Source organism: Oncorhynchus keta, chromosome 7, assembly GCF_023373465.1.
Source record: "Oncorhynchus keta strain PuntledgeMale-10-30-2019 chromosome 7, Oket_V2, whole genome shotgun sequence".
Classification (NCBI taxonomy): domain Eukaryota; kingdom Metazoa; phylum Chordata; class Actinopteri; order Salmoniformes; family Salmonidae; genus Oncorhynchus; species Oncorhynchus keta.
The window spans coordinates 15,738,739-15,760,846 of record NC_068427.1 but is presented as its reverse complement, the minus strand read 5'-3'; the positions used below and the strand labels follow the sequence as shown (position 1 = coordinate 15,760,846).

Genomic DNA, 22,108 nt, shown 5'->3' with positions numbered 1-22,108 from the left:
AGCTGTTCAAAAGTGTCAAATTCACACGTTTGGACTGATACACGTAGGCCTAATTTAGTTTGGAAAAGGTGTGTGGGTTGCAATGACTCATCAAATCACCGTCCATTAAACTAAATTACAGGCTACCTTGAGCTGTCTCAATTTACCTGGTTAGTCTACAAAAGTTAATTATAGTTTACATTTGGTGAATCTCGTAAAAAAATACAATTGTTCTATAGGCCTATTATCTAGAAATCACATTGTTGTAGACTGGTGTTGATAAGCTTGTAATAACATAATAATAATGATTATTATAATAGACTAATTCAAATAATTATAATAAAATAATGAATTGTAGTCGGAAATAAATCAAACACTGAAACCACAAGACAAAGATTTGTGTTTTATAATAGCCAGCTTTGTTGATGATAAATGACATAATTATCGATACTACTGATTTAGAATCACTCTTCAAATAAGTTATTGGTAAATGTTAATCCTACATTTGCATAAAAACATAATCAAATTCATATTCAATGGTTCAAAACTTAGACTCACCCTTCTTCAATCGCACATCCGCTAGTGTGCGCTGTTGCCTTGGAAAAAAACTTGGCTTCAGTGCCATGTCGTGTGAGGCGCTCAATGTGGATCCGAATATGGGACATTTTAGATACAATCTGATGTACACTATGATACATTTTCACATTTGGAATATTTGTATTTTACTTGTATTGATTTAACAAAACCACATGTAGAAAATAGTCGTGCATGTTGTGGCGACTTTTGTGTGTGTGTGGGGGGGGGGGTCTTTTTATAATAATGTAGGAATTTTATCAAGTGTTCCAATGTGAGAGGTTGGCTATTACAGATAATGATCAAATGCTCATATCCCCTGGTTATTATACTATTTGACCGATAGTATGATAAAGGCTAGGCCTATACATCATGTTGCCTAAAGTGATGTTTTCAGCGCAAATTGCACTTTATTTTAAAGACCGTATTTTAGATTAAATATCCGTCTTGGTCAATGCACTAGGCCCATTGATACAATATAACGTGATTCGACTGCTTTCTCCAATTCTATTCCATTAGCTAATACTGCTGTTTTGCAGTTGAACCAGTTGCCGAGCTGCTTCGTTTGATTGACAGGAGTATTCCTATTGACTTTCGGAGAGCTGCCCAATGAACATAAACGTGGGCGGAGTCACTGTAAAACTAGCTCTGCCAAATATTCAGAGTCGCGATCACTTGCAGTTACTTGCAATCCAGGCTCGGCGCTGCATTCAAGCATCCCTACGTTTTCGCCAAGCATTTCATTCGGATCTGCAGGATTCAGCCCACAGCAATTATTTTGCAACCGAAACGGACGCATAGTATGATAACTTTCATTTGAGTTGATTTGGTTTCTTTCATTTTTATTTTTGTTCATTCGATATCATCGTTTTTTCTTAATTTTTCTACTCTCATCCACAGTTCATTTGCAGCCAGTTTACACACCACCAGCTCAAAGGGGAATACTATACCTCGAGCCGTTCTCTCTCTTGTCTGCTGCTATTCGAGAGAAGCTCGCGCACTTTGGATTGGTACCTTGGCTGGTTTACCTAGAACCCGACAAACTGGGGATTTAATAGGCTATTTGCGTCTGCGCTTGTGGAAGTGGACATCGGCGGCGACACGGGTCGCCTTTCTGTTGTAAGGAATGTACCCGGTGCTAAGGTCTGCTCACTGAGGGAGAATATCAACGCGCTCTCTTCTCGACTCTCTGTATGAAAGACTGCGGTGCGCCTCTGGTTTTGTATTCCCGAGGAGCTCTTATAAAGGGACTAACTCGGCACCAGGTCCTTCCTTGGAGATGCTCTATATTTGATCGGCGTACGCATTTGCTTCTTCGTCCCTTTTTAGCTTATTTGATCGGGATATAGAGTCTAATTGCCTCGGTCATTCTCTTGTGCGTTTCACGTCTATTTTTTGGACATATCATTTCGGAACGGATTGTGACCCTCCCTGAATACAGCAATAATGGGGGACTCGATGTGGAGATATTATTTTGGAGTTTTGTTTATTGCGTGCAAGGTGAACTTGTCCCGGGCGATAATTCTGGAGTCCATATATTGGAACACAACAAATACCAAGTAAGTGAAGCACGCGTCGTCCACACTCATTGAATACGGGAAAAAATATGTCCAAAAATACACTATTTAGCGCTGTCCGTGACTTTTGTAAATAAGATTTGTGACGTTATTTAATTACAAAGGTTTCTATAGAAATAGGCTGCCTGACATGATAGGTGTAATACTCTTAACGTATAAAGTGATAGAACAGCTCATTGATATCCATTTTAATGGGGTGATTTTGCGTGGAGATGCCGGTTTGCGCTGACGGACGCGCACAGGGTGATGGTGGTAACGTACGCTATAGGCGATGTTGATATTGAGATGATGAACGCTAGAAGATTCTTAGTTTTCGTGTGTCTTCTGTAGATGGCATCGCGTTAAATTGTGCACACCAGGGAGAACGGATTGCTTTTCAACAAGATGTGGTTATAGCATGTTGAGCCAAACTGACTTTGGAATTAATATTACGCCCCACTTCTCCTTGGTCAAATAGTCAGGCCTACTTCACCGAATTATGGAAAATCGTACAGTTTAAATCATTTGAATTCAAATGGAAGGCATATGATGAAGCCTTTTCATTGTGTATCTTCATGTGCTTCCATTTTCCGCACTAAATGGAATACACCACTCTATACCGTTAATTTGGATAGCCTATTAAATACATCATTGGCTTTTTTAACCCAATGTTATTAGCCTTTATCAAAATAAATGTTCACATGAGGCCTTATTTTAATGATTAACAGAAAGTTGGTTCATATTTGTTGACATTAGTTTTAGTCGATGTAGCTGTTCTATGGGCCACATTTTTTGGTATGGTAGGCCTAACTACAGTAGGGGCTACAGTAGGGGCCCCGTCCAAATGAATACTTGGTATTTCATACTTAATGTATCTACTTAATGTAACAATTTCATAACATGGGATGAAATATGATAGTGTAGTCACAACTATTGAACTGAAAACGTTAAGGGCAGAAGGCCTATATATATCCCCTTTTAACTTGTGGTCTCATTTGCAACCATCACTAACTCTAGTCAGCCCCATGAAAATGGAATTTAACCGGACAGAAAATATCCCCCAGAGTTGAATTATGCATTAAACATTGCAACCTCAGACGGGGAATTTCAGAGGGTCAAACCCCAATGGGTGGGCGCTCCTCTTTGTGCCCATTTCGTCACGGCGAAACTCGAACTCGCTTAATAATTTAACTTTTGGCTTCAATTCAACAAGGATCTTGCAAATATAGCCTAACTATCCCCCCTGAACAGGCATGGATAAGTAAATATGAAACAAGTGCTATCGGGAACGTTACGACAGAAAGTCTAACAGGTGTCCATTGTTACTATTTCTTCATGATTGATAATCACCTTTTTATGAATGCGCGCTCTCTCCGTGCAGATTGTGGATTCACCTCTGCGAGTTCTGATGGCGTTGTTGGCCTTATTGCTGTACTATTTATCGTCGGAATTTATTAGAGGATTTCGGCTTGTACCTCTTCCTAATGAAGAGTTGCTCCGCATGCATAGATTGGTGTCTGGCTTTTGCATGTAGGCTTCTCTGGCCGTGGAATGATGGTGGAAACAACCGTTTGCACTCGGCAGGAATGATGATGATCATGAAGAAGGATTGGCAGAAGTCGTTATCATTGAATCGCCTATAAATCACTACCAAATACGTATATATATATATTTTTTCTCTTTCGATGTTATACAATATTTACTGTACATGTTTTGAAATCATTACACCAGCCTCGAGTGTGTGAGATGGAGATACAAGGTTGCACAGAAGTATGAGACGCACTCGCAGTGGTTATGCTCTTAGATCACCGTTTGGAGTTGAGTGGGTCTGTAGCGCGGATGCGAGACGATTGATGCGAATAGGCTACACCAAGTCGCAATGACACATGCTTTGCATTAAGCGTTTGCAGGTTCATGTTTATTGGGATGAATCTTGTCCTGAAGGCAGAGCTAAAAGCGCTGTTTTCAAGATAGGCCAGCCGCAAAGTCAAAATTGGTCACACACCACTCGAAGCGTAGTGTGAATTTATTTAGGCCAACTTTTAACCTTCCACCGTGGCACGTTGTTGTCTATTGAGGGTAAAAACATCATCAATAAAATACATGATTCATTGTTAAAATCATCAAATAATGATAATACAATAGCCTAATGAATAAATGGTTGGCATATGCTTAGCCTATACGTATGTCAAAGCCTATTCTAATCTATTTGATGTTTTTAGCAGGCCCAGACCTCCACAACACATGCATATACAGGCCTGTGTGCTTTTAGAAATAGCCTATCTTTTACTTTCTGTAAAGGGGACGTTCTAAACGGAACACATGCCACATTTATAGCAGCAAAAGCATGCCTTTCAAATTGCTATGTGTAATTTAATGTGTCACTCTTCTTTTTGAAAATAGCCCCAGAAAGTGTCTACCCTCGAAGCAAGTATAGGCCTTTGCTGGGCCCACAAAGACAGCGGGCATTCCACTGAATTAGCGTGTGTTCTAGAGTTGGAATGAGCGTGTTTGCACATTCTTTACGTTCTGTCTGGGTGATGAGTTCAAAGCTAATGATCAGGTCAGGGGACGTTATTCTCTGGTCATATACTAACCCTTTGACCCTGAGTAGCCTAATTCAACTTTGCTATATTCTGCTGGCAGAAGTACAACGTTAAATACATTTTACATCATTGGAATAGGCCTACCTAGTCATATGGGATCAAACTGTGGAGTGGGCCTTGAAATACAGCCTCTAACTGTATTTTGAATTCCTAATTTAATTATCTCTCTATTGACGTTTTTAAATGTGCTATAAGATTGTCATGAAAGATACCGGTTCCATAAAACATTTTACTTTATTGTCATTAAAACATTTATTTATATTTAATTTTATTCAATGATATGCCTTTCTCAATAAAGAATCTTTGATTTTCAAGTCCAATAAGTTGAACAGAGCCTCTCTCCCTAGTAGTTTGAGTAGTTTTCTTCTTTAGTATTCCTTGCCTTTAGGCCAGTCCAATGGCTTTGTGTGTAGGCTGAGAGAGTGGAGAAGACCGGAGCTATGCTATTCTCTCTCTCTCTCTCTCTCTCTCTCTCTCTCTCTCTCTCTCTCTCTCTCTCTCTCTCTCTCTCTCTCTCTCTCTCTCTCTCTCTCTCTCTCTCTCTCTCTCTCTCTCTCTCTCTCTCTCTCTCTCTCTCTCTCTCTCTCTCTCTCTCTCTCTCTCTCTCTCTCTCCTCACACCATAGGGCCCTCAGTGTGTCGATTTAAACCTCATTGTTGTTTACGCTTTACTACTTTACTACTGATGCCTGAGCCTCCCCAGAAAGACTAGCGCCCCTACTCCCCCATGCCATGGCCACCCCCCTGCCTCCTTCCTCTAGTAATCCATTTTGTAGTTGGGTGCGAGAAACAAAAGGGAGGCCTGCTTTACACGGTTTATGTGAGGGAACGGTCCCTCTTCTCCAGTGCAGTTCATTAAGAGATTACATAGAACCCCGGGCCTTTGTAGCAGGCAGGCAGGCACAGTCCTTTTGTGAATGGGGGAGAAAGGGGGGAGGGATGGGGGAGGGAGGGGAAGGGGGCATAGAGATGTAGATCCATCATGAATGAGTGACGAGGGCAGGCTGAATGTTGTAATGCTGCCCTCCTTCTTCCCCACCCCATCTCGCCCTCTACCATTTTACCCCATCACGATCTACCCAGGGAGTCCCCACTGATTTTGTCTATTCCCCCCTTCTATCTCTCTCAAAGGAAAGAAAATACAAAAAAAATCCCCTTGTTTTAATTTATCTCTCTGTCTATCGGGGAAGGGTGGGTCGGGTTTGGGCTGGGATTGCAGAATGGAGAAAATGGAAAAAGAAGGAAAAGGGGAGTCGAGAAAGAGAGGGATTGTGGGGGTGAAATCATCCTGTGTTAACACAGTGTACTGAGAGGTAGGGTTCAATAGACAGGTCTCCCATGACAACGCCCAGAAGAAAAGTTGATGATTAAGGTCGCATTCATGAAAGTCGGAGGGAGGGAAAGGGAAAGAGATTGAGAGAAAGAGAGGATAAGCAAGAAGGAGAGAAGCATGGCCTCTACACTGTAAAAATAAATAAATTCAATGTACAATTGTAAGGCGCCCAGCTGCGATAGGATCGGAGGGTGCTTAACAAAAGGTTTATGTGAAAATTGTGTTGAGCAAACTCAAGGTCCAATTGCAGCTGGTTGCCTTACAGTTGTATGTTTTCATATACACATGTAGGGGCCGTGGGGTAATTATGGGTGGGCTGAGGAGGGCCCCATAGGCCTGGATTAGTGGATGAAAGTTAGGGCCGAAGGCAGAGAGACATAGAGGGAGAGGGGGGGGTTAGGGTGGCAGTCTACTGAGGAAGGATAAAGGCCGCTGTCCCCTCGGCCGACAAAGGGCGAAGAGGTTACAGCGTGGGTGGATTAACCCCTGCTATCCCCTGTCTTGTCTCATTGTCCCCCTAGACTACTTCATAACCATAGTGGGCCGATGATTAAAAGTCAAACACTGCTGTATCCCTCCCGCCTTCCCACTGTGTTGTCTTCCATCGTTCTATATTCCTCTCCTTTGTTATCCTCCCTCTTTTCAGGGCTTTCTTAGAACTCTGGGATTGAGGAGCCGAGGCTATTGGGATGGGATTATGTCTTGGCTGTCATCATGGTGGTGTTTGTGTTCTTGGCAGGCCACACAAATAGCTTGTCCGGGATTTAAGAAAGATACGTAGATAGATAGAGAGAGAGAGAGAATAAATGTAGGATTTAGAGAGAAAGCGAGATAGAAGGGGTGAGAAAGACAGAAATGAAGGATAGATCTTACAAGTTTTTACTGGCAGCAGATGGGACGGTCATAACCCCAAGGAAGCAGAAACACCACCCTCCCCGGCCCGAAACCTCAACCCCATCCTCCCACGGCACCCCCTAAAAAAGACACCAAAGTTGAAAGAGAGAGAAAGGGGGATAAGATATATGAGGAAAACAGATGTCAGCTCGTTGATTTACTGTCAAGCCCCTTTTCGTGTCTCACCCACCTGTGCTCCGGCTCTTGTTTTTTGTCACGTATCCTTGGAGTGAGTAAGAGAGAGAGAGAGGTAGAGAGAGAGGTAGAGAGAGAGGTAGAGAACCCTTTATGGTTGTGAGGTCTGGGGTCCGCTCACCAACCAAGACTTCACAAAATGGGACAAACACCAAATTGAGACTCTGCACGCAGAATTCTGCAAAAATATCCTCCGTGTATAACGTAAAACACCAAATAATGCATGCAGAGCAGAATTAGGCCGATATCCACTAATTATCAAAATCCAGAAAAGAGCCATTAAATTCTACAACCACCTAAAAGGAAGCGATTCACAAACCTTCCATAACAAAGCCATCACAAACAGAGAGATGAACCTGGAGAAGAGTCCCCTAAGCAAACTGGTCCTGGGGCTCTGTTCACAAACACAAACACACCCTACAGAGCCCCAGGACAACAGCACAATTAGACCCAACCAAATCATGAGAAAACAAAAAGATAATTACTTAACACATTGGAAAGAATTAACAAAAAAACAGAGCAAACTAGAATGCTATTTGGCCCTACACAGAGAGTACACAGCGGCAGAATACCTGACCACTGTGACTGACCCAAAATTAAGGAAAGCTTTGACTATGTACAGACTCAGTGAGCATAGCCTTGCTATTGAGAAAGGCCGCCGTAGGCAGACATGGCTCTCAAGAGAAGACAGGCTATGTGCTCACTGCCCACAAAATGAGGTGGAAACTGAGCTGCACTTCCTAACCTCCTGCCCAATGTATGACCATATTAGAGAGACGTATTTCCCCCAGATCACACAGATCCACAAAGAATTCGAAAACATATCCAATTTTGAAAAACTCCCATACCTACTGGGTGAAATTCCACAGTGTGCCATCACAGCAGCAAGATTTGTGACCTGTTGCCACGAGAAAAGGGCAACCAGTGAAGAACAAACACCATTGTAAATACAACCCATATTTATGCTTATTTATTTTATCTTGTGTCCTTTAATTATTTGTACATTGTGTATATGTATGTATATATATATATATATATATATGTGTGTATATATATATATATATATATATATATATATATATATATAATATGACATTTGTAATGTCTTTACTGTTTTGAAACTGTTGTATGTGTAATGTTTACTGTTAATTTTAGTTGTTTTTCACTTTATATATTCACTTTGTATGTTGTCTACCTCACTTGCTTTGGCAATGTTAACACATGTTTCCCATGCCAATAAAGCCCTTGAATTGAATTGAAAAAGAATTGAGAGAGAGAGAGAGAGAGAGAGAGAGAGAGAGAGAGAGAGAGAGAGAGAGAGAGAGAGAGAGAGAGAGAGAGAGAGAGAGAGAGAGAGAGAGAGAGAGAGAGAGAGAGAGAGAGAGAGAGAGAGAGAGAGAGAGAGAGAGAGAGAGAGAGAGAGAGAGAGAGAGAGAGAGAGAGAGAGAGAGAGAGAGAGAGAGAGAGAGAGAGAGAGAGAGAGAGAGAGAGAGAGAGAGAGAGAGAGAGCTGTATGTAGTAAGAGCAGGCACCTGTGGCTATTCTCACCTCTGCACCAAATGGAGTGACAGTAGGTTTATAGGAGAGCCGCCTGCCCGAACTGAGGCAGCACTCTTACTTTTGCTTTTACCCACATTGTGACTTTTCTCCAGGCGGCGGCGAGCCCAACACCAGTCGTTTTAGACAGGGTCGAATGTAATTCAAGAACAAACGTAATAGAGTAGAGGGGTATAGGAGGGGTTGTGATCACTTTTGTTCTGTTTTTCCTGAGGTGGGCGCTGTTGTGCCTATTCTCCGGACCCTGTATGTCACGGGTAGGCCCGCAGACGTACACGCACGTATGCACAAACACACACTCCATGCCCACAGGGTTGGACTTAGGTTTCTGCTTTATGTCCATGCACACAAACCATCACGTATGCACACTCACACACTCTCCTGTCCCCCTCACTTCTCCATCCCCACACTTTTTCTCTATGGCCCGGCCGCTGTGATTATAGCAGGTCATAATGTATGTGTGGAGGCCCATGGTGGGCTTGTTAACAGCAGTACAGCCAAGTGATAAACACCGTATAGTGGCCCTCGTACAGCACTCTGCTTGGCCCTTCCACATGAAGCACAGCCCTGGAAATATTTATGACCCACCAAACCTCAGTCACTCACAGGGACAAATGGCAAATGGGGGGAGGGAGAGGAGGAGGGGTGAAGGGGCAAGTGTGCCTTAAAGCGAGGGTTAAAGCCATTTACACGAGACGCTAGGACAGGCTTTTACTTGTTTTACCCCCCTCCCTCCGTTTTTCCCCCTTCTCTCCATCACACCATTCGCCCTCCATCCACTCGCTCTCTCTCCCGTTGGTCTGTACCCGGGGTGTGAGAGATGCAGCTGTTGAGCGGTGGCTGTCATGACTGTGTTGAGGTGCAGGGCAGGCGGAGCTGTAATGTCTGGTTCTGTCTCCTCACCCGTCTAGGTGACCTTGCCTACCTGGTGTTTTGTTCTAATGGCTGCCAGTGGGAGGGACAGGGTGTGTGTTACAAACAGATACCTCCGCACAGGACACCCCAGGGAGGGGGTGATGGAGGGATACAAAAGAACGAGTGTATAAGCAGGCAATTTCTCCCGTTTTTCTTTTCTAATTTTCTCTATATCGCCCCCCCCCCTCCCTTTTGAAATGTAACTGTCTCAGAGTAAGACCGTTCTTTCTCTCTCTGTGTCTTTCTGCACTCTGCGAAGGCAGACCTCCATTTTGAATTAAAATTCTGAGAAGGAAAAGGACGAGGTCGAATAGCCTACTGTGTGTGTGTGTGTGTGTGTGTTTGGTCGGGTGTTTGACTGATGACATTTGTGTGAGTGTGTGTTTGTCTTTCTCTGTGTGAGTGAGGGTGGAGGTGTTTATATTCATCTCCTGAAGGTACAACTCCCTGTGAGATAGCTTTCATGCAGTCAAACCACTCGTATTAAAGGGAAGTTAAGTGGTTCCGCGAGAATGCTGTATGTTGCTGACTCCGATAGTATTGTCAGTAGAGGTTCTAATGAAGTCTCGAAACAGACTACGTCATTGTGTGTGTGAATGTGTGTGTGCGTTTGTATGTGTGTGTGTGTTTGAATGTGTGTCGGCGTGCACGTTTCCTTGTGTGTGAAGGGAGTGGACAGAGGGAGGGAGGAGAAGTCTCACCTCCTCACCTTCGTACGCAAACACACAGTCACACAGTCATACGCACAGGTGGGCAGTGACTGTTTCCTCGATCCTGACTATCCAAACAAGGGACAAACAGAGCAAGGAGATAGATAAGGAAGTAGAGGGAGGGAGGTAGGGAGGGGAGAGAGAGAGATAGTGATCTGATGTCTAGCTGTTTGTGCAGTAGTGTTTTCATTAAGCGCATGACGCCCTCCGCACCAGCCACAGGCTTTAGCCATGCTAGATCAGCCATGGAGATAAACGCCTCAACACTTACTTCCCTGGCCCGTCAACTCTCTCTCTCTCTCTCTCTCTCTCTCTCTCTCTCTCTCTCTCTCTCTCTCTCTCTCTCTCTCTCTCTCTCTCTCTCTCTCTCTCTCTCTCTCTCTCTCTCTCTCTCTCTCTCTCTCTCTCTCTCTCGCATGCACGCACGCACACACACAATAATTGTTCTACATATCTCTCAGCTCTACAATCATATCTCCATTTTCCATTCCTCATCCCTGAAGCCACTGTAGGCCTTTCTCCTTCGGCTCTCCCTATCTCATTCTCTCTCTTTCTCTCTGTCTTGACCCCCCCCCCCTGTAGTAGTGTGATGATACTACATCCATACATTTAGTCTCCCATCAGCTCCGTCTCTCTCTGGGCTCTCAGTGGACATGCTGTACTATAGCGCTGCTGAGTAGCGCCCCAGGGGACACACAGCACTCTCTCGCCCTAGATAAGCACACTGGCCATGTGTGCATGCAACTGTGCACATGGGGTGTTTGTGTGTGTGAGAGACAGAGACAGAGACAAATAGATATGACAGCTGTAGGATCTCAATACAACTTGCTCAAAAAGTATTCTATAGTTTGAAATTTCCACTTCCACTTGATTTTCCTACAGAAATGCTATTTATTATAATCCACATAATAATTCACATTTCGTGTTGCTGCAGGATTATTTTCCTGCTGTATCAAACTGGCTCAAATTAAGATCCCAGATCAGTATGTGATTGTGTGTGTTTGTTTCAGAAAGAGCGGGTATAGTTAGCCTGTAAATAGTGATTGTCTGTAGCATTGCTCTGCAGTTTGCACTGTTAGTATTCCTTATGACTGTCTGTTAATTGTAATATAGTCTGAGTACAATGGTTGCCACCATTCCCCTGCGTACAAATTCCTCAAGCTTGCGCATGCTTTTGTAGTCAGGGAAAATATGTGTGTGTATATGTGTGTTCCCCTCCATTGGGAGAGAAGTGCTGTATTTTAGGCTTTATAATCACCCTTGATGGCCTAGTCTCAACTCCTCATGCGTTCTCTGAGGGGTCAGAGGTGACTGAAGATAATGAGCCCTCTGCCAGCACAATCCAACACACAACCCAAGGAGCTGAGAAGGGAGGGAGAGAGATTGGGAGGGCGGGAGTGAGAAATGAAAGTAAAAGCGACCCCTGGAGACTGTGTGTCCCTCTCTAGCTCCCCATATAGACCCCATATAGACCCAACAGTAGGGTCAAAGTATTGGGACCCCCCTACAGAGGTTAACACGGGGTCCTCAGCATTTAAGCCTATTCTGTACATGTCCTTATAGCTATTCACATTCAACTGGATTTAACTGTATTCTTTATCTTTGCTCTGCCACTCTCATGCCCCCCCCCTCCAGTATTTTGGATAGAACCTGTTGTACTTCAAGGATAACATTGGAAAACATTTCCTTTCTCATTCAAGCACAGGGCCCGATTAGTTAACACCATGAATTGAGGTAGCGCCTCCGACTGTGTACGGAGAGGAGAGAAGAGGAAAGCCAGTCAGGGAATGCTGGAGGGGGCTCTCCACTAAGCCCCTAAACTTTCATGTTTTTGCATTTAGGGGGGAATTTACCTCAGAGGGTAGGTGGATGAAACTCCACCAGTGAAAGTAGGCCTGTGAACAGGCCTCTAGGCATTGTGTGTGTGGTGTGAATGTCTGTGTGAAAAGTTGTCTCATTTTATTATGAGCAAGATCTTCCTCATTTGTACACGGGGGCATTCAGTATCGCCAACATCTCCCTGATAGTGTGTAGGAGCTTTATCTCTTTGTCTTCTCGTCCTTTATCGGTGTAATTACGCGTTCCCTCCATCGCGGCCAGATCAGTGTTAAACACTTCTTTGACTTTGTCCTGAAATATTGGGGTCACTTCTGTCGAAACAACTGCTATACACTGTCATTATCTTTCATCGTCGCTTGGATTGATGAAGCTAATTAGTAATTAACTCATCAATAATTCAACTGACTTTGCCTTCTTTTGGGGAAAGGAACATTCATTAACGTGCACAAATACTGAATACCTAATGAATTAGAACTAGAGGTCAATTGTTGACCGTATCGAACTGGTTTTTACCCCCCCCCCATCTCTCCCTCTCCTCCCCCCCTCTCCTTCCCTCTCCCATCTCTTTCTCTCCAGATTCGTGCCAGGGCAGGGCCTGGTGTTATATCCTCAGATCGGAGATAAGTTGGACATAGTGTGCCCGCGGGTGGATGGAGGGGTGCGAGATGGGGTGGAGTATTACAAGATCCACATGGTTCCCAGGGAGCAGCTGGAGAGCTGCACCATCACCAAGGCTGACACACCGCTGCTCAACTGTGACAAGCCTGACCAGGATGTCAAGTTCACACTCAAGTTTCAGGAGTTCAGCCCCAACCTGTGGGGCCTGGAGTTCTTCAGAGGGAAAGACTACTACATCATCTGTAAGTGCCTCATAGTAACACATATATAAGCACATTTCCTTTTCTGTTTTTATCGTGAGCACTCATAGCTGTTTGATAGCCAATCACACTTAGCTATTGCTGTTGCTAGGCAAATATTACCGATTTTTTGTTTCCAGTTCTTGTGTGATCATGGCTAGGGTGCCTTGCTACTAGGGTGTCTTCATACTTTGTGATGCTGTGACAACCCCCTGGTTTTAAAAGATGGGTGTTGGACTGAACCATCTGTGGTGTGCTGACGGGGGGGGACAGCACCATCTGGGTGGCTCTGCCACTGCCATCTGTGGGCTGTCAAACCAGGGGAGGGCCCTCTTTCTGACTGACTGGAGAGGAGGAGAGGATGGAAGAGAAGGAGAGGAGGGTTAGCATTTATACGTTGAACGAATAGAAACTGTTTCCCAGTCAGCTTAGTAAATAGAATCCTCTAAGTTTGCAGATGGAACACGGGTTTTTATGCAAGCTAGCCATGTCAGTAGCCTGTAGTGGAGACTAGTAAATATAGTTTGTGTTGAACTATCCTTCAGACACCCACACGTGCAAAGTGTTAGGTAAACAGTCACAGTTCAATATGTTATGCCAGGGTCACAGACACATGGGTTGTGTTCTCTAACAGCAGGCTAGGCTTTGAACGTCTCACCTCTGACAGTCTGTTACGTTAAGATAAACTGTAAAGGACCCAATGAGCTGACACACACACACACACACACACACACACACACACACACACACACACACACACACACACACACACACACACACACACACACACACACACACACACACACACACACACACACACACACACACACACACACACACACACACACACAGCTGTATAAACAGGTCTGTGTGTGGTGGTAGGGTTGATGGGGGGACTACAAAGGGTTGATCAAACTCCCTCAGTAGCTACCTGCAGGGCAGAGAGAGAGGGTGATGCAGAGAGAGACCCCCCCCACCTCTACAGCAGCCACTACACAGTACAGCCGCCTGCCTCAACACAGCGTTCATTATTAATGAGGCTATGCTGCTGTTTATTCATCCTGCGTCTCCAATGCTGCTTATGATCACACTCTGGGATGAGCCCAGCACATCTCTCTATTTGGCTTCCACAGCTAAGGCTGTGTAGGAAAAAAGTAAACACAAACACATACATAGTAACGTTTACACACACACACACACACACACACACACACACACACACACACACACACACACACACACACACACACACACACACACACACACACACACACACACACACACACACACACACACACACACACACACACACACACACACACACACACACACGGCTATGTCAACAAAGCCCTCTCTATCTATCCATTTCTCTGTCAGTCCTCTCTATCGCACAGAAACTCTCTCAGTTCAGAGTTCAAATTGACACACTCACACCATTTCTCCTCTCAAACAACAGCACACTCAATCAGGCTTGCAAGCCGATTAGATTAGAGGGAGAGGGAGGGAGGGATGGAAAGAGATAGTGTGTGTGTGTGTGTGTGTGTGTGTGAGAGAGAAAGAGAGATGAGAGAGAAGTTCTATTTAAACTTTCTTTTAAGAAAAGGAAGAAAATCCAATTTTGCTGCACTTGCAGATTCATGGTGCCCCCCCATGCCCCATCCCTCCCATCTCTCCTGTTCTTTTTTTACCCAGATGCTAATGTGTAGCCGGGAGAGAGAAAGGGGCCATTTCTCCAGCCGAGCATGGGTTCACATAGCTGTTAATTGCCTCTTGTTCAGTAGCATGGTAGCTAGCTAGAGGCTTGCAGCTGGAAAAGCAAGAAGGCAAGGCAAAACTGCACTGCAGCATGTATATACATACAGTAGGTAGATAACACAGCCTCCGCTTCACAAGCCCGAGCACCGGGGCCAGAGAAGAACAAGGAGGAATGGAGGGATGAATGTGAGTGTGTGTAGGAGGGAAGAAGGAGAGTAGGTTTGTGTTTGCTAAATGTAGGTATGTGAATGACTTCTGCTGCGTATTTAGCCTTTGTCTATTTGTTGTGAGATCTTAAACAGACAAAGGATATTTTCGACAACCATTTTTTTATAACTATGTGTGACTGTGTGTTTTGTATTTTGTGTGTGTGTATGTCCATATGTTCTTCAGTAAAAATGCATCGAGCTGTGACCAATTCCGCCTCGGAAAAATGTGACCGTGTCTGTGAGACTGTGTGTTTGTGTGTTTTGTGTGTGTGTGCGTGTGGCACAAGTTGTGCAGTAAAAATGCATTGAACTGTGACCAATTCCGCCTTGGAAAAGTTCACTTGCGATTCTCATTGGGTTTCTGGTGGTGAGTGGCACTCAATAAGTAATTAATTAAAGAGTGTTTAATCCTGATTTCTGCTTTTAATCAGTTTGGCCCACATCAATGGGATCTCTGAATCAACCGAATGGATTAGCTCTGCCTAGCTGTGTTTAGCTCAGACACAGACTCAAGGGGAACGTCCCTTCAGGCTCTTTTCAAACAACTGTGACATTAGCTCTTCGATTTGTGTCTCAAATAATGTTTTGGATTTAAACACATCACATCCCGCCTCTCATAAACTAAACGTGACCCACTCTTATTGAGTACGGATCCATGCGGACCATGATACGATTATTGTGGATAGTCAGATTTATATAATCGTTTGTTTTAAAACATTGACATGCTTTGCAAGAGGAACGACGTCCCTAAAAGTCCTGTTTGCATAGGCACATCTGAAATCAGGCCGCCTGATTGCACTTAAAGACACAGAAAATGGCCAATCAAAAATAAACGTTCTACCACAGCGGCCGTGGAGTTTTTATGACGCCTATTTGATTGAGAGTTTCGGACATTTGTGTGTTTGTCCATGAAAACACTTTTCTAAGATGCATATTTTCAAAACTCCCTCCACTCGCGGCATGAGAGGGAGGCTTGCATGCGGACAGGTGCGCAGATCAAATCAAATACACCACTTGAACGGCAATTAAGCCGTTTACGTGTCATAGTAATTCAAGGGATTGCTCATAAAACCAGATGTTTTAATAGACAAATGCTTACTTTACTTCGATTATGATTAGCAGAATAAGGTGTTTACATGACTAATGTCATACTCGGCCTATTGCCATAAACAATTTAATATGGAATTATTAGTGTGCACGTAGTTGGTTGTCAGTGTAGTTGTGCATATTCTCAGCATGGTCACACCAGATCCAATGCAGCATTAGATGTTTGTCCAGGTCCCCAGAGATGCTTTTTGCATGCATACAATTTCAATACCGTCCACTGGGAGATTATCACATGTTTTTTTAACCCTATCATTAACCTTAAAGGAAAACTCCTCCCCAAAAACGATCTTTTGGTATTTGTTTCATTAATCCATTGTTAATACAGTGGGACTCAAGTCAGCAAAATTCATCATATGGGGCCAGATTTCTGCATTTTGAAAGCTACATTGTTACACTATGTGCGTATTTGCTGTACTCTGTGTATGTATGTGTTTGTGTGGGTTGTGTTTTTCCTGCCGGAGCATGCACTATTTTACGTGTGTGTATATGTATGCCTTCTAGAGCAGCATACTCGCTATGAGCTGGGCTACAATGCTGCTTCAGTTGGAGGCAGATGAGCTTGATGTGATTGTGGTAGGCAGCATTGCCTGCAGCAGGGAACTTAGTGAGCAAGATGATTACATGAGCTAAATAGGGAGGGGAGGAGGGATGGAGGGAGGGAGGGATGGATGGGGTGGGTGAGACAGAGAGAGACAGAGAGCAAGAGAGAGACAGAATATTTGACTGAATTTATGGAGCTGCATGGGGGAATTCCATTAAGATTTTAATCACCTATTTGTCAGTCAAAATAGAAAATAGATTTTAAAAAACCAACCTATTCTCAGTCTCTATTATATGCATGCACTGAGGGGATTTCCTACTGTCGTAACTCCGCTCCAACCTCTCAACCGTAGGACAGTATGTGCACACAGACAGATGATGGTTTGGGGGGATTGGTTGCCACATGGGCCACACGTATTGATGAAAAGTGAATATTATTGAAGTCGCTCTGGATGAATGTCTGATTAATGACTATATTATTACATTACCATATTAAGACATCAGAGGAGCGGGGGGCTGAGATGTGATGGGAGGGTTTAGGGAGGGGGTTGGTATATATTTGGGTTGACCCTGCCTTTCCCCGGCCTGTTCTGGGGGTTCATGGTGGGCCTGAATGAGAGGTTGCCCCCTCTGTCGCAGTAGATTAAGGTACACAACACTGACTAGCGCTAACTAGCCCACAACCCCAGCGCCATGACGATGGCTTCATGCTCCACAGCAAGTAGAGAGAGTGTCATTTATGCCATAGCTGAATCTCTCTCTCTCACTCTACCTCTCTCTCTTTACTGCTCTAACTCTCTCTCTCTCTCTCTCTATTTCTGTGTTTTGATGGCTCCTCATTGGCTCAGAGTGGTGTGTTAATTATGCTCACTCACACGCACAGAGGGGGTTTGTTACTAGGAGCTGTATTAGCCGGGCGGGGAAATTGAGTTAAGTGCTGAAAGTCTGTATCCTCGGTCTTGATTGAAACACACAATTGAATAGCGCTCATTACAGAGGCAGATTCTTTTTTTTCAGTCTCCTGATTTGATCAAAACAAATAAATGGAGTTAAGGGGCTGAATGATTGACGATAGCCTTTGAAGTATCGGTGCTATTGAGACAAAGGGAGGTAGTTGTAGTGTGTGGTTGAGAGATGAGAATTAGGAGAGTTTGGGATATTTATGGCAGTGCTATTTCTGTTGGTTACTGTTTCACACACACTAAAAAAGCCTTCAAAAGCAATGAATGTTTGGCCACACTTACTGCTTGCTGTATGTTGTGAGTTTGTGTTGGTGTGTGTATTGCTGTTTGAGAGTATGTGTTTGTGTGTCGTCTAAATTGGTCGTGGGTGTGTGAGAGCTGTCACTTCTATCCGCTGAGGTGATTTGCCATTTTCAGGGTGGGATTTCTCTTGATCAGTCATCTCCCTCGGTGGTTTGTTTGTGTGTGTGTGTGTGCGCACGCAGTGAATTTGTGGCTTAACACAGAATGCTTTGGAAGTGCTCTGAAAGGAACTAGCCTCAGCAAACGTGCAAACCCGAGTGAGAGCTAAAAGAGTTAGCATGACAAAATGGACTCCTAAATCTGCAAGGACATTTGAGTGAATGTGGCCTGAAGGAAAAGTGACACGTCACATCTCTCTCTCGTCCTCTCCATCTCTCACTTTTTTTTCTTTCTCTGGGCTAGGTCGAGCAGCAGCCGAACCACCCTCTCATCTTTGGGCATGATGGGATGGAGTAATCTTTCTTTTCCTCTCTCTCTTTCTTTCTCTCTCTCTCTCTCTCTCTCTCTCTCTCTCTCTCTCTCTCTCTCTCTCTCTCTCTCTCTCTCTCTCTCTCTCTCTCTCTCTCTCTCTCTCTCTCTCTCTCTCTGCCAAGCTAAGTCTTATCTGCTCTCTGTAAGGCGCTGGTGGTGGAAGAAAATCCATTTGTGAGGGGCATGTATGAGCGAAGTCTATCCTCCCTGACGTTCCTTTAGCACAGGGATTACAGCTAGCAGCTAGCTTTTCCTGCCAAACAGCCCAGTTCAGAGTAACGAGGCAGTCAGGTAGCCATGCAGGCCAGTCAGAAATCCCATTCTGTTCATAACCAGTTCATTGCTGCTAGCCTCCAGCCCCTGCCATACTGCCGAGGAAGCCAACTAGGGGGTAGGTTGTGTTCTTTTAGCTCAGAAGGAATGAATATTCACCCAGAGACTGATCAGTTTTGTGTGTTTTTGTATTAATGGTTAAGGTATGGAGTTGGGGAGGATGAGCTGATCCTAGAGCTGTGCCTATGGGCCACTACTTTTAGCAGCCTATGTTGTCACGTTTTTATAGGGGGTAGACTGTGTGTTGTGTGTGTTGTTGGTGCAATGGGGTTGTGTAGGAGTGGCTGAGGAGAGAGGGGGCACCTTGGAGGTATTGGAGGGACAGAAGACCGAGATATGCCTGCTCTTACAGTTCATCCTGAGACCTCAGGCCTGCACCCTGTCCTGCTATCCACAAACAAGCACATGCACACACCCATGCACGCACGCAAACTCACTCACACACACACACACACACACACACACACACACACACACACACACACACACACACACACACACACACACACACACACACACACACACACACACACACACACACACACACACACACACACACACACACACACACACACACACACACACACACACACACGCGCAAACACACACACTGTCATTATCTCATAATGAGGAAAAGGCAGGATAACACAAACAGAGCTATGTAACGCATATTACACCATTGTGTGTGTGTACACCCCCTCCCATAACACACACACACAAGAACGCACAAGGTTTTAAGATGCTTTGCACATAATGTGCTTGTCGTCCCACCACAAAAATCCATAGGTTGGCTTGAGAGAGGGAGAATGAGCGAGCGAGTGAGAGATAGAAAGGAAAAACACAGTCCTTGAAAACATGCTCAAAATGTTCGTATAAAAGTGATTGAAGTTGAGGAATGTAAAAAAACAAACAGAGCTGAAGAAAGCGGTGGGCAGTACAGAGCTGAAGAAAGTGTTGGGCAGTACAGAGCTGAAGCAAGTGTTGGGCAGTACAGAGCTGAAGAAAGTGTTGGGCAGTACAGAGCTGAAGAAAGTGTTGGGCAGTACAGAGCTGAAGAAAGTGGTGGGCAGTACAGAGCTGAAGAAAGCGGTGGGCAGTACAGAGCTGAAGAAAGTGTTGGGCAGTACAGAGCTGAAGAAAGTGTTGGGCAGTACAGAGCTGAAGAAAGCGGTGGGCAGTACAGAGCTGAAGAAAGTGTTGGGCAGTACAGAGCTGAAGAAAGTGTTGGGCAGTACAGAGCTGAAGAAAGTGGTGGGCAGTACAGAGCTGAAGAAAGTGTTGGGCAGTACAGAGCTGAAGAAAGTGGTGGGCAGTACAGAGCTGAAGAAAGTGTTGGGCAGTACAGAGCTGAAGAAAGTGTTGGGCAGTACAGAGCTGAAGAAAGTGGTGGGCAGTACAGAGCTGAAGAAAGCGGTGGGCAGTACAGAGCTGAAGAAAGTGTTGGGCAGTACAGAGCTGAAGAAAGCGGTGGGCAGTACAGAGCTGAAGAAAGCGGTGGGCAGTACAGAGCTGAAGAAAGTGTTGGGCAGTACAGAGCTGAAGAAAGTGTTGGGCAGTACAGAGCTGAAGAAAGTGTTGGGCAGTACAGAGCTGAAGAAAGCGGTGGGCAGTACAGAGCTGAAGAAAGCGGTGGGCAGTACAGAGCTGAAGAAAGCGGTGGGCAGTACAGAGCTGAAGAAAGCGGTGGGCAGTACAGAGCTGAAGAAAGCGGTGGGCAGTACAGAGCTGAAGAAAGCGGTGGGCAGTACAGAGCTGAAGAAAGTGTTGGGCAGTACAGAGCTGAAGAAAGTGTTGGGCAGTACAGAGCTGAAGAAAGTGGTGGGCAGTACAGAGCTGAAGAAAGTGTTGGGCAGTACAGAGCTGAAGAAAGTGTTGGGCAGTACAGAGCTGAAGAAAGTGGTGGGCAGTACAGAGCTGAAGAAAGCGGTGGGCAGTACAGAGCTGAAGAAAGTGTTGGGCAGTACAGAGCTGAAGAAAGAGGTGGGCAGTACAGAGCTGAAGAAAGCAGTGGGCAGTACAGAGCTGAAGAAAGTGTTGGGCAGTACAGAGCTGAAGAAAGTGTTGGGCAGTACAGAGCTGAAGAAAGCGGTGGGCAGTACAGAGCTGAAGAAAGTGTTGGGCAGTACAGAGCTGAAGAAAGTGTTGGGCAGTACAGAGCTGAAGAAAGTGTTGGGCAGTACAGAGCTGAAGAAAGCGGTGGGCAGTACAGAGCTGAAGAAAGCGGTGGGCAGTACAGAGCTGAAGAAAGCGGTGGGCAGTACAGAGCTGAAGAAAGCGGTGGGCAGTACAGAGCTGAAGAAAGCGGTGGGCAGTACAGAGCTGAAGAAAGCGGTGGGCAGTACAGAGCTGAATCTTTTTCCAACGCTGATTCCGAAGGGATAGCACAGAAGCACCTGCTTTTAAATTCCCTTCCGGTTGATGAAAAGGCTTTGGCGCGAGGAGGTGTGGGTGGGAGAGATGGGGACAGGGGGTGAGGGGCAAGGCGGGTGAGGGTGGTAGGAGGGAGGGAGCAGGCTGTGAGGCGCCTGTCTTCTTGCGGAGGGGAGTGGTGTTGTGAGAGAGAGAGAGAGAGAGAGGGCATTGGACAGAGGGAGGGAGTTTAGAGAGAGAGGATCGGGAGGGGGGAACATTGAATGCGGGCCACTGCACGCTGGCAGGAGGCCAACCCGCTAAACCCTGGCTGCTCGTTAGCCTCTGTGTTACTGACCTGATAGATCACAAGCCCCCTCTCCCAACCCCACCCCCATGCCAGGTGCAGCGCTACCCACTGCCTCTAGGGGTAGCAGAGGGACTGAGAGAGAAAAGGCCCAGGAAGTGAGGGACTGGGAGAGAATAGGCTGAAGCAGGGAGGCTTTGGGAGAGAATAGGCCCAGGCAGGGAGGTCCAGTGTGAAATCAGTATGGAGGTCCATGCCATGGCTATATCCACAGAGCAGCACTCACTGCTTATAGTGTAGCTAGTCACAGTCGACTGATTCTGCCCATGGGCGTGCAAGGCTACATCTGTATACAGCGTTTTAATGTTATTTCCTAATCTGCTTTTCTGTCTTTAAAAGTCCTCCCAGCATCTGTTTAGGGGCCCATTTTGTTCCTCTATCACATGTGGGAAGTCTTTCGCCTCCCTCATCTCCGCTCTCCGACATCTGCTCACCGCTGCTCGGCGCTCCCCAAAACACCGTGTTTAGTGCACCACTTCTGCGGCTCTTGCCGCTGTTTAAACAGCTTCTCAAACCCTTTAAGCTCTTTTATATTTAAGGGTTACTGAAATATTTAGCACCTCCATCCCATTCCCTCGGTTGTTTTCACTGCCTTTTCATCTCGCCTTCAACGGGGGAAAAAAAGAAGCCCACTTGACTTTCCTGCGATTGTTTATTTCCCTTTCTTTTATTAATCATTAATTTCCTCCTGTTTCTTCT

General features: G+C 45.2%; 1 protein-coding gene across 1 annotated transcript in view; it reads left to right on the top strand.

Moving 5' to 3' along the window:
• The first annotated feature begins 1,241 nt into the window (after window positions 1–1,241).
• efnb2a (ephrin-B2a) overlaps window positions 1,242–22,108 on the top strand; it is a 24,943-nt gene continuing 4,076 nt past the window's right edge. The window contains 2 exon segments of the mRNA XM_052522042.1: window positions 1,242–2,111; window positions 12,733–13,016. Of these exon segments, the coding sequence (XP_052378002.1) occupies window positions 1,999–2,111; window positions 12,733–13,016 (397 nt within the window). The 5' untranslated portion in view covers window positions 1,242–1,998.